General features: G+C 34.8%; 1 protein-coding gene across 1 annotated transcript; it reads left to right on the forward strand.

Annotated features, from left to right (window-relative positions):
• The first annotated feature begins 250 nt into the window (after window positions 1-250).
• LOC121256978 (serine carboxypeptidase-like 17) lies at window positions 251-6,174 on the forward strand. Its single transcript, XM_041157800.1, has 14 exons — window positions 251-413; window positions 2,429-2,565; window positions 3,312-3,388; window positions 3,488-3,610; window positions 3,811-3,913; window positions 4,008-4,045; window positions 4,151-4,252; window positions 4,561-4,647; window positions 4,731-4,886; window positions 4,980-5,051; window positions 5,127-5,251; window positions 5,543-5,656; window positions 5,780-5,834; window positions 5,938-6,174. The coding sequence occupies exons 1-14, from the start codon at window positions 274-276 to the stop codon at window positions 6,019-6,021; spliced, it is 1,413 nt and encodes a 470-aa protein (XP_041013734.1). The 5' UTR covers window positions 251-273; the 3' UTR covers window positions 6,022-6,174.
• The last annotated feature ends 5,888 nt before the right edge of the window (window positions 6,175-12,062 follow it).

A 12,062-nucleotide genomic window follows, 5' to 3' on the forward strand; every position in this document is an offset into this window, starting at 1 on the left:
CTATATCCCTATCTGGCTGATGCATGCACCGATCTTCCTAACTTTCAAAATTAGGTTTAGCCTTTAAAGAAAATCCTTCCAATCAGGACCTATTATGCACAACCAAGTCATGTTTTTAGTCTGTAATTGTATTTCAAAGCCTCTAACATCCTTGCTAACAACATTTCTCCTGGTTCTCCTACATATATTGAATTTGGTATTAGCTATATAATGCGAAGATTAATCGTAGACTCAGGGCAGACCTCGCCGGCAACATAGGGGCAGTCTTTAACAATGGCACTCTTTTATGCTAACAGTGTGTGTTTGCATTTGTTCATTCTACTGCTTTTCTCTGTAAACGTGGCTTTCTCCGGCACACTCGTCACCTCTATACCAGGCTTCGACGGTGACCTCCCTTTTAAACTCTATACTGGGTACGTACCTTTAAGATGAAGTTGTTGTGTTGTTGTTCCTAAAAAAAATGAAAATTGAAAGAAAGTTGTAGTTATATGTTGCGTTTTCTCAAATATACTCGGTTTTAATATTTTTCACTTGTATCGCAAGAGCTCTTCTTTGAAATGATTGTTGTGGAATGTTATGCAAAATACACACAAACGATGACAAATAAAGTAAAAACAACACAATCAAGAACACGACGCACAATATACGTGGTTCGGTAAATTGTCTACGTCTACAGAGTTGCAGAAATCTTATTAACCAGAGGAGATTACAGTCACTCAATCTCAACTCACACTCTCTAGGACTTTTTACTCTCTCACATAATATGTACTCACAAGACAGTTGTTCTCTCTAAAAATATGCTTGAGGTCATTCAACACAAGTCTAATGTGATATATTTATAGTGAGTGGCGCTATAAACCTAAAAGCTGCGTACTTCGCTCGAGCGGAGTGTCGAGCGCGACTCGAGCGAATAACCAAATGACATTGGCTCGAGCGAACATTAGAGTTTGTGTCTCGCTCGAGCGGAGTGTCGAGCAGGACTCGAGCGAACTTTCAGACTTGATCTTCGCTTGAGCGGTATGTCAAGCGAACTTTAGCTCGAGTCAACTTTCAGCAAACACTTTTTCAACTCTAAAATCTGTCTCCACATATACCCCAACAATGAATTTATTGGAATTGAGGAATAGTAGCAGCTTGTTTAATGTTTAGAGAGGTGGGAAAATGAGCACGTACACTTGAATGGAACTAGAGTACGGTAACTTCCAACCACATTGACTTAATTAATTTCATGATAATAATGAATTTTATAAATAGAGTCGTGCTACAAAGAAATTTTATATTATACAGACTACTAAAAAATATGTGATTTTTTTTTTTTTTTATCTTCATATTTCATATTTGATATTTTATAATAAAAGTGCTGGAAAATACATTTCTCTTGCGAGTTACGTCTATATTATATATAGACATGTACCGGGTTTTTGTGCGATAGGGATGGTTTGCAATGCCCATGTGTCCAATTGCTTTACTTTTTTACCCATTTCTCTTCAGGTACGTAGTTTGAGTTTTCCACCATCATATATTTGGAACTTTATATTTTGGATGCCTGTGATTATTAGTTCATTATGGAAATGTTATTTAACAAGTTAATATCACAGACTAATAAAATCCAGAAATCTGTGTGCTACCCAATATCAAATTGGAGCCCCACAACATGTTTTGAGGACCTGTGAATCCGAGAAAGTTCCCTACCAAAAGCTCTCAAACATCAAGGATGTTGATTTCCTGGTATTTCACGTGCAAACCTATCGGTTTTTCTCTTTCAGGTCAAGAACCACATAATTAATTTACAGGTACAGTATATTAAAGACTTTTCTCTATACATCCACAGTCACAATCTGCAGATCCTGCACATGTAAAATATAAAAAGTAATCAACAATGTTCTGCGAGAAGATGTGGTAAGTCGACCGGTCAAAGGATCGATATTAGTCTGCTTTATTTTCAACAACCAAGAAGTCAAACAACAGCTCTTCCTTTACGTTTCGCCGCAACAAGAACAACGAGTGGATTAAAAAGAAAAGAACGGGCTGGTGGAATGGAAATGTCGGTGCACCTTAAATTTGGACCTGAATTGGTACTAGCTATATAACGCGAAGATTAATCGTAGACTCAGGGCAGACTTCGCCAGCAACATAGGGGCAGTCTTTAACAATGGCACTCGTTTCTGCTAACAGAGTGTGTTTGCATTTGTTCATTCTACTGCTTTTCTCTGTAAACGTGGCTTTCTCCGAAACACTCGTCACCTCTATACCAGGCTTCGAGGGTGACCTCCCTTTTAAACTCTATACTGGGTACGTACCTTTAAGTTTAAGATGAATTTGTTGTGTTGTTTTTCCTAAAAAAAATAAAAATTGAAAGAAAGTTGTAGTCTTATGTTGCGTTTTCTCAAAATATGATTTTATATATTGGTGCTGGTTTGTTTTTCAGTTATGTGACCGTTGGTGAAGCAGAGATGTTTTACTATTTTATCGAGTCCGAGGGAAACCCCAAATTGGATCCCCTTATGCTCTGGTATAGTGGCGGCCCTGGTTGCTCTGCTTTATGTGGTCTTCTTTATCAAATTGGTACCGTTTCCTTTCCTCATGCTATCATTAACGTTCTTATTTTTAATATGAGTGGTTTGGATTAGAAATGAGTTGAGATAATTTGTAAATAGTAAAATAAAAGTTAAATTATTTATTATATTTTATATAGAAATTAGGAAAGTTTGTTTTTGAGATTTGAAAAATTGAATTATTTATTATATTTTGTGTGAGAATTTGAGAAAGTTGTAATGATGAAATAAGATGAGTTGAAATGAGTTTTGAATATATACGAAATCCACGCATCCCTTTGTGTGAAACTTGAAATTGTAAAAAGATTTCATAAAAATAAATTCACAAATCAACATAATATAATATGACAATTTTAAAATTATTTTTATTACAAAATAAAAAATACTACGTCAAATCATTTCAACTTGTGAGCATACTTTTTATAAGATCTTTTTATAGATCTAAATAGATATTATAACTATTAATAAATAGATATTATTCATTTTATTTGCAATTGAGATGATTTATAAATAGATTGAAAATTAAGTCATTTTTCTGTTTTTTTTTATAAACCAAGTGACACTATGTGGTGGTGCCACGTCAAGATGAATGGTAAATTTCAGATAGTCCAATACAAGTACTTTAACAACAAATAAAAATAGAAGTACTTTAAATGTATCGAAATTGTAAAATATATAAATGGCCAAATCGGGACAGCCACCATGGGATGATTCTTCCATCATTTTTATATACTTGTCTTTAAACTATACTTGTAGGTCCACTATTTTTCAACCTGACAGACTACGAAGGGGGTTTACCAAAAACATATCATTTCCCATACTCATGGACAAGGGTTAGTTCCCTTTTTTATTTGTTCCTTCAATTTTATTTCCCATGAGTTCCATTAAATGAATTTTGTTCATATCACTGAATGATGTTGGAAATTTCCCAGACTGCTAGCATTTTATTTGTGGATGCACCCGTTGGCACTGGTTTCTCCTATAGTACAAGTGCGGATGGATACTCTGTCTCGGACACAAAAACAGCAGCACAGGTTTATGAGTTCCTAAAGAAGGTGAATTTATCCCAACATTAACAGCTGATTAACAAGCTAGCTAGTTGGTATCATATCGCCCTAGTCATGCTTACAAGATGCTTGCATATTTGTTTGCCTGACTGATCGACAAGAAGTCATACGTTTTGGAAGATTTTTAAGTGTTTTGTCTTTCCACTGAATCATATGTTTCGATCATGAGTACTTGTACATGTATGCAGTGGTTGAATGAACACCCACAATACCTGCTGAATCAGTTATTTATCGGTGCTGACTCTTATTCAGGCGTATCCGGCCCAGTCGTTGTTAAACATATCATTGATGGTAACTTTATCATGATCTTGCTCTTAGAAGTGTGATATTAATCAAAGAGAATTGATTCATTAACTTTGAACCTGTTTGGCTAAATATAAATCAGGTAATGATGCTTTGCTCGTGCCACGCCTGAATCTCAAGGTGCATCTTCAAATTGCAGAACCTTGAACCAGTACCTTAATTAAGTAGCTCATAAATTAAGTTACTTCAATAAACTGCATGCTTAATTGCTTGAAATGGTTTCAGGGGTATATTCTTGGGTGCCCAGAAACTGATGAAGCCATTAACGATAATTCAAAGATAATATATTCTCATCGGATGGGACTTATATCAGATGAACTCTATGAGGTAATATTATTGTTAATATTCTTCTCTTGATTGGCCTGATTTCTATTGGTTAATATTCTGGCGTAGAGGCCTTAGAACAGTAGTACACTTCCTATATGAGTTTATTCTATTCCCAAGCTGATGTGTAAAGCACACTATCCACATTACTTAAATGGTAAGATTTGATTCATAAGATTTAAATTTTAAAATTTATCTTCCAAATCAAATTATGTCACGTGAGCAGTATGTGGTATAAACGTTTTAAAATAACAGTACTCTTCCTATATACTGTTGAAATTGGAAAACGGTATATGCATGGATTTTTGCAGGCAGCAAAAGAAAGTTGTAACGGGACTTATATTGGGATTACTCCATCACAAGCACAATGCTATGAGGATCTTCAATTAATCCAACGTGTAAGAGGGCTCGATTCTGTTCTTTTTGTTTGGAACTTCGGAATCTGACACTAACAGTATAAGGTGATTCCTTGAACTTTTAGTGCATCAAAGACATAAATAAAAACCATATTCTGGAGCCTAAGTGCACCTGGGCATCCCCAAAACCCTATGGAGAATCAGTCCGAAGAGCTCTTGAACAAGACTCAGACGGCTTGATCCTGTCATCCTCAGATACTGATCAGGAGTTCTATTGCCATGTAAATAAATCTCTCTGCCCAGCCTTTCTCTCTATAAATTTACAATTTTTAGCGTACAGAAGTTATATGCAGAACTAATCCACACTTTTGCAGACCTTTGGTTATGCACTGTCTTATGTTTGGGCCAACGATCGAAGTGTTAGGAAGGCTCTTAATATTTCAGAGGTATTGACTCCCAAATTAAGTCAATTTATTGAGGGGAATATAACTAAAATATGACAGTGCAATTACTGCAATCAGGGATCAGTACTAGACTGGAAGAGATGCAACAAGACCTTATCCGCAACTTACAAATATGACCTCCCCAGCGTGCTTGAGTATCATAAATATCTCAGCACAAAGGGTCTGCAAGTTCTAATATACAAGTATGTTGCTCAGAACTGACTATAATTCCTATCAATGCCAGCTCTTCTTTTGGATTCTATTTCTCTTTTCAACAAACTAGATAGGCATCATGATGATCATATTCTTCTTCGTTGACGTGATCTTATTTTGTAGGAATATTTGCTATCAACCTACTTAGTTTTTGTTAAATTGCTAATTTTCCCGAAAACTTATATTCCCGATAGGAATCGATGAACTTGATCATTTGTCATATATATCTATATATATACATATATTCTCTAACAACGAGATCTGTTTCATTTTTCACACAGTGGTGATCATGACCTGACAATCACAAACACTGGTACACAAGAGTGGATTAAGAGGCTAAATATAACCATCGTTAATGATTGGCGATCGTGGTTAGTGGATGGTCAAGTTGCAGGGTCAGTATATATCTAGTTAACGTTGTGATCATCCATCCTGATTAATTCATGAACTAGTTTTTTTTTTTTTAATAAATAAAATTCATCAAAAATAAATAATTGTAATCGTTTTGCTTTGAGTAGGTACACAATTAAGTATTCGAGTAATGGGTACCGTTTGACCTATGCCACCATTAAGGTTAGTTTAAAAAACTGGTTTCGGAATTATTTACGTTAATTGTAATCGTTTTTGTTGACTATATATATGTTTTTGATAAATAATAATGTTGTTGTTTGAGAAGGGAGCGGGTCACTCACCTCAAGAGTACAAGCGTAAAGAAAGTTTTCACATGTTCGACAGGTTTATCCATTATTATCCACTCTGAATCACTCCGGCGATAGGCGAAACTGCTGAATTAATTGTAATCTAGCTTGTTGATTTTGAAAACAATTGATGTTAAATCTGGCAATAAAGGTTAGAGCCATGTACCGTGTATGATACCCTATAATGGAGGCTGAGGCTTGAGACGTCTCAGCCAAAAGAACAAAAAAAAGGGGGGTTTGATTGCACATTGTTAGCGTTTGATTGCACATTGTTAGCTTTACATGCCTTATAATCTATTCACTGTCTTCTTATTTGATACACTTTCGCGTGCTTCCGATTTTAAAATGAGAAAATCCTTTTTTTACAAAAAAATTTTATAAAAATAAACTCATCAATTTATGTGAGTTGATGTGATACAAAGTCGTTTATAAATTTACATAAATTTATAACTATTGTACTTTTGTTTCAAAATACTCTTTTAAGACTATATTTTTTCCCCTTTGTTTAAAAATTTGAATGGGGCTATTGGGCTGTTTAGGTGATGCAATGAATTTTAAATTAACATGTTTATAAATAGAATTTTTCTTTGTAAAATAAGAGTTTATCCCAAAAACATTTTCTAATTGATTAAAGCGACTCTACTCCAAACCTATCCCAAGTAATTTTAAGAAGTTAGATTTTTTTAAAAGAAAAATCTTCTTGCAAGCAAGTTCGCGTATAAATCGTACACCGATATTGATATATAAGGCATCCGTTTAATAAAACGGTGTGAATTAAATATGAAAATAATTTTTATAAGACAGATGACTTTCTTCTTCTCTCAATTTTTTTAATAAAAAAAAGCTATATAAATGTCGGTACGCCGTTTGATATGCCAAATCATTTTTACCTAGCAAGGCATTTTTTTAAAAGGTGGTATCTCAATTTTATTATTAAACTCTCATTTATAGTAGATGAATATCTTTTATAATGATAGTATGGAATTACAACCAGAATTCCAAAACCAACCAAACTCGAGAATACAAGAAAAAGGAAATTGGGAAATTCCTATTCTAGTTTGAGGAGTTATTTTAAATAAAATCTTCTAGAATTTGACTCATGTAGCTATTAGAGATTTATGAAAATTATGTACTCCATCTATCTACCTAAGAACTATGGAATTACAAACCCCACACCCCATCTAAGATGGAGTTGAGGACACACTCTATAGACGAAGGTCCAAGAGACTGTGTTTTTTTATTACAAAAATAAAAACATTGGAAAATAACGGATTACATTTTCGAAAGATATAAATCCGCATTTTCAACCTTGGAGAAAAAAAAAAAAACACAAACAACAGCTATAATGGCGCGCCATCCTGAGAGTATGGCGGACGGTTAGGTCTGAAGTAGCCGTGGTCTTGGACCTGGAAAAGCCGCACATGGAGGTAGAAAGGCTCCCTAAGTGGTGGCACGTGGAGTGCACACGCTCTCTTTAGGCCACACGTGTGGCTCACATGCCACTCCATTCGGCGAACTTTTTCGCTTGTCTGAAGGATCAGTGCCTTACGAAGCCTGTGGTGGGGTGCGTGGTGGTCACCAGACGCCAGATAGTAGCAGATCGGCCTTTCTCCATACTTAGATTTGAAAAACACCTAAAAATGAAAAAGAAAAGGAGAAAACTAAAGATGATAGGAATGAGAGATGAGGGAGGGAGGAGCTTCGGAAGCTCCCCCTGCACCGTTTTTGATCTGGGAAGGGGCTTCTAGAGAGAATGAGGAGTCTCTCTCTAAGAAGCTAGGGCACGGAGACTTCGATACCCCATATCTCTACTATTATATAAGTGGCTATTAAACGGAGCCAAATGGAAATTCTTGTTTTAACGGAGCTACAGTCATTTCCGTTAAGTTTCCGTTTGATACTCTCCCTCGATTAAACCATTGCCTCTCTTGACAGAAACATAGCCTCTCATAAATAGAAACATAGCTTCTCTCGACAGAAACCGGACCCTCTCTCTCAAGAAACTCGCTCGTCCAAATCTAGTTGGGGGAAGGGGAGCTTCGGCTTCTTCTTCCTCTTCCTCTCCTCCCTCTCCCCGCCGGCCCTTCGTCTTCGGTGGTTTTGTTGAGTTTTTTTTTTTTTTAAAGGTTTTTGGCCGAATAAAGGGGGTAGCCGTTTTGAGCTCCTCTGGTGACCATCGTCCGACACGCACACCACCGGGAGAAGCCTCACCTGCCGATCTTGCGGTCGACCGGATTCGGAGCCAATCGGAGCGGCGCATTGCTCCGACGCGTGGTTTAAAGGAAACGCATGGGGTTCCCAAACCACAGCGATTCATCTTCGTTTTTGTGTCAGTGCTGTGTGGGTATGGTTTTTGTTGATTCTATTTCTTTTCACTCTCTGGGATGTGAATTTGAAGGATGGTTTTTTTTTTTTTTTTCCATTTTGTGTGGATTTTTTTATTTCATTTTTTTGCTTGTTAGGTATTTGTTCTCCATTTTTTTAGATGTGAATCTGGTTGTTGGATTTTTGTTCGATGTGGATTTTTTTATTTCATTTTTGTGCTTGTTGGGTTTTTGTTGTCCTTTTTTTTTTTTGGATTTGTCATTTGCTTGGATGTGAGTTTCGTGTTCATTCTTCTAAGGAAATGAGGCTAGCGTTCTTGGTCTAATTGGACTTATGAATCTTATTTGAGAAGCATTTATAGTCTAATTCAGGAACATGTTAATTTAATAAGATTCAGCAAAGTGAACTCTCTCTTTTGTATTTTGTTATTTGATTTGGTAAGCGGCAAGTTAAACATTATGAACACTTAATGTTTAGAATTTCTCTAATTAGTGATGTGAATTGCAGGTAGTGCTAGGGTTGAAGGCGACAAGGAAGAAGATGGCATTGATGATTTGGACAATGAGTTTGATTATGGAAACCTCACGAAAACCATTCTATCCAGCAACCTGACAGATATTTAACTTTCCTTTCTTCCCTTTAAAAAAAAAAAATTAGCAATGGTTGCTTGGTTAGGCTTTTACATGCAAGCATCTTTGATTGGTAAAGGTCCTGTTCAGAACCTTCTTGAGCACATCACATATCCATTTCATGATAACTTGCTTACCATCCTCAAGTCCATGTAAAAATATCGTGGTGACTGTCATTGTATTATCATTGGAAAAGCTCTGCTCTGTGCAAGGTCATGTATATAGAACTGTCACTTGTTCACAGTTACACAATTTTATATTCTAGACCTGGAATTTGATGTAGATGAGGGTCAAAGCACCATGCTACTTGTGCTTCCAAGGATCCTCTCAATTTCAAGTGAAATAGATGGTGTTGGTTTAGTATAAAACATAGTCTTTTAATCATTTTACTTATAAACATAAGTAAAATGATACATAAGATGCATGTCGAAAGCTTGGACTTTAGTAGTATCTTAGAATATTGGGCATATGCTCGAGTAAATCACAAATGTCATTGTCATTAATCCAAAATCATGGCCTCTGTTAAATTCATGGACTATCAAATTTGTGTGCTTACAACTTGTTTATCTATTTTGGCTCATTTTTTTAGTTTCCATCCGCTTATCAAAAAATAAAAAATATTTACTTTTCATTTCTTAGCACCTCAGCTGAATAAGATACTCTGTTATGGGGAAGCAACTGGCTGAACTTTTGTAAAACATGGTAGAAAGAGAGTTTAGGGTTTAAGATTGTGGTTTTTGATCAAATCATGTGAATTTTTCTTGATGTCAATTTTCTTCCTGCAGGAAAATGGACATAGTAAAAGAATGGCTCCATTTCAAACTCGTCCAATGGGTCAGCCTGGGTTGCAAGGAGTTTCAACCACTCCATCTTGAAGAGAGTTGTTAGGCTGGATTGGATCTTCCAGGTCTTGTTTTCCTCATCTAATCACAGAAGCTTGTGAACATGCCTTTAAATTTAAAGAAATACTTTAGTAGCAAATATAAAGGTCATTATGACTTTAGTAGCCACTCCATTAGCATGTTTCAGAGCTCGAAAATAGACTAGAAAATGAAGAAAATGTTATCCAATTCATCTTTCATGGCTATGAATGGTATTTCGAAAGTGTAGCTGATCTGGCTTGGTGGGTTTGCAAGCTTATAACAGATGGGTTGTGCTAGGGTTTCTATCCTACAAAGATTGGAATTCTAGCCAGTTAGGCATGGTGCCACCTGAGAGCTGTTGACAATGTTGCTGGATCATCATATTGAACAACTGATTGCTTATGGTTAAATTGAGGCCAATGAGAATCCTTTAGTTTTACTTTGGAAGCTGTTTCTATTGTTCTCTTTAATTCTGCGGGCACTGTTTTGTATCCATGCTGGCTGAGAGCATCTGTGAATATATTGGAATTTTCTTTTCCCACACAAACACTTTTAGCCTTGAGCCAGCGTTTGTGAATATATTGTAATCTGGATGACTTTAAAATGCGGCTGCATTTGGTAGTATCAAACTTTTTTTTAGCCTTTTGAGAGATCTTTGTGACAGTTCAGCAATATATGTATTAAAACATATGTTTATACCATTGCATGTGGAGGTTTTGTCATCTGACTTTTACTTTTCATGCTTGATAATCAGTTTTCACTAGCAGGATTTTTTCATCTCTTGCGGTTGTGTATATTGTCTTTGTATGTTAAGAAGTTAATCTCCAAAATGGATAGGACTTTGTATGTTCGATTGGTACATAAATTTTTGAATTGTTAAGTTTGGAACTAGAGAATCTGAGATACATTGTCAATTGATGGGGACTTTTTGTTTTGTCTTAAATGTGGTCAATTGATAGGGACGGGACTTTTTGTGTTGTCTTAAATGTTATGAAAAAGATTTTGGACTTCGATGACGCATGCATGGACCCCAAAGCAACCAAAAAGAAAAAGATAAAAAGAAGAAGATAAACTTGACGTACGTCATCTGAATTTATATAAATTAATATCGTGGAGTAGGCCAGCTACCTAGGTCTGAGGAGAAGATACAGTAGGATTCTCAAGATCGTGATGATCATTTTGTGCTTTGGGATTGAAATCGTACTATCATTATTAATGAATGTGGCCAGACCTGTCGAGAATTCTCATCTTCTTCACTGTAGCTTTACATATAAGGAGATATTTTTCTTGGGTTGTGAGCAAATTTGTTGGCCATTAAAGTATAGTATATCTGCGAGATAGGGGAGCACTGTCAACTTAATTTTTTTTTTCTTCAAGACCACCTTATCAAACACATACAAGAACTTGCTTTAAGCCTCTAATGGCCAAGAAAACAGTACGGGTCAAAAAAAAAAAGAGAATAATTTTAAGACAATTGACTGCTTTACCAATTCTTTTTTTTACTAATATTTTAAGGTAATTGGACATTTTAACTTTTTCATTACCAATATATATATATATAATAAATAAATTATCAATTAATAAAGAAAATATGACTTCATAAAAGTCTCTTATCGAAAAGCTCATGTATTATCTAGAAATACATATATAAAATTAGTTAGTTATTAACGTAACTCTAAAATTCTAAAATACCATCTAATCAAATATTATAATAAGTATTGTTTTTATTTTTACTAAACCATATCATTTTTGTAGAAAAAAAATGTTTTCACTCAACTAGGCAACGTGTAAAGTACGTTGCCCCTACCTAGTTGATTGATAAGTGATAAGATTAAGTGCTGTATGAAATTTTATATTACTTAAAAATGCGAAATTATTACTCTTTAAAATGGATTTTAATAGGACTTTAATTATTTTCTCTTATGACATATTTTGTTCATAATTTATTTATTTATTTTTTAAGCAGTTCGAATTTGCTCACACATTACTTGTGTTAATAAAATAAATTATTTATATAATATTATAACTTTATCTATAAATTTTGACAAATTAACTTTAAATATTAATATATAGTTCATATACAGTGATTATATTCACATGAATTAAATAGTTCGAATTGTAACGTTTTATTATCAACATAATTTTATATTAATGATAAACAAGGCAGTCAAAATCAAGTTGGACCAAATCTATTCAAAACCAAATGGCTTCACATATCGATCATTTAAAATTGACAAGTATTCAAAAGTGAGACAATAAAGATAGAAGATGAAATTTTAAGATGAG

The sequence above is a fragment of the Juglans microcarpa x Juglans regia genome, chromosome 3S, assembly GCF_004785595.1.
Source record: "Juglans microcarpa x Juglans regia isolate MS1-56 chromosome 3S, Jm3101_v1.0, whole genome shotgun sequence".
Lineage (NCBI taxonomy): Eukaryota > Viridiplantae > Streptophyta > Magnoliopsida > Fagales > Juglandaceae > Juglans > Juglans microcarpa x Juglans regia.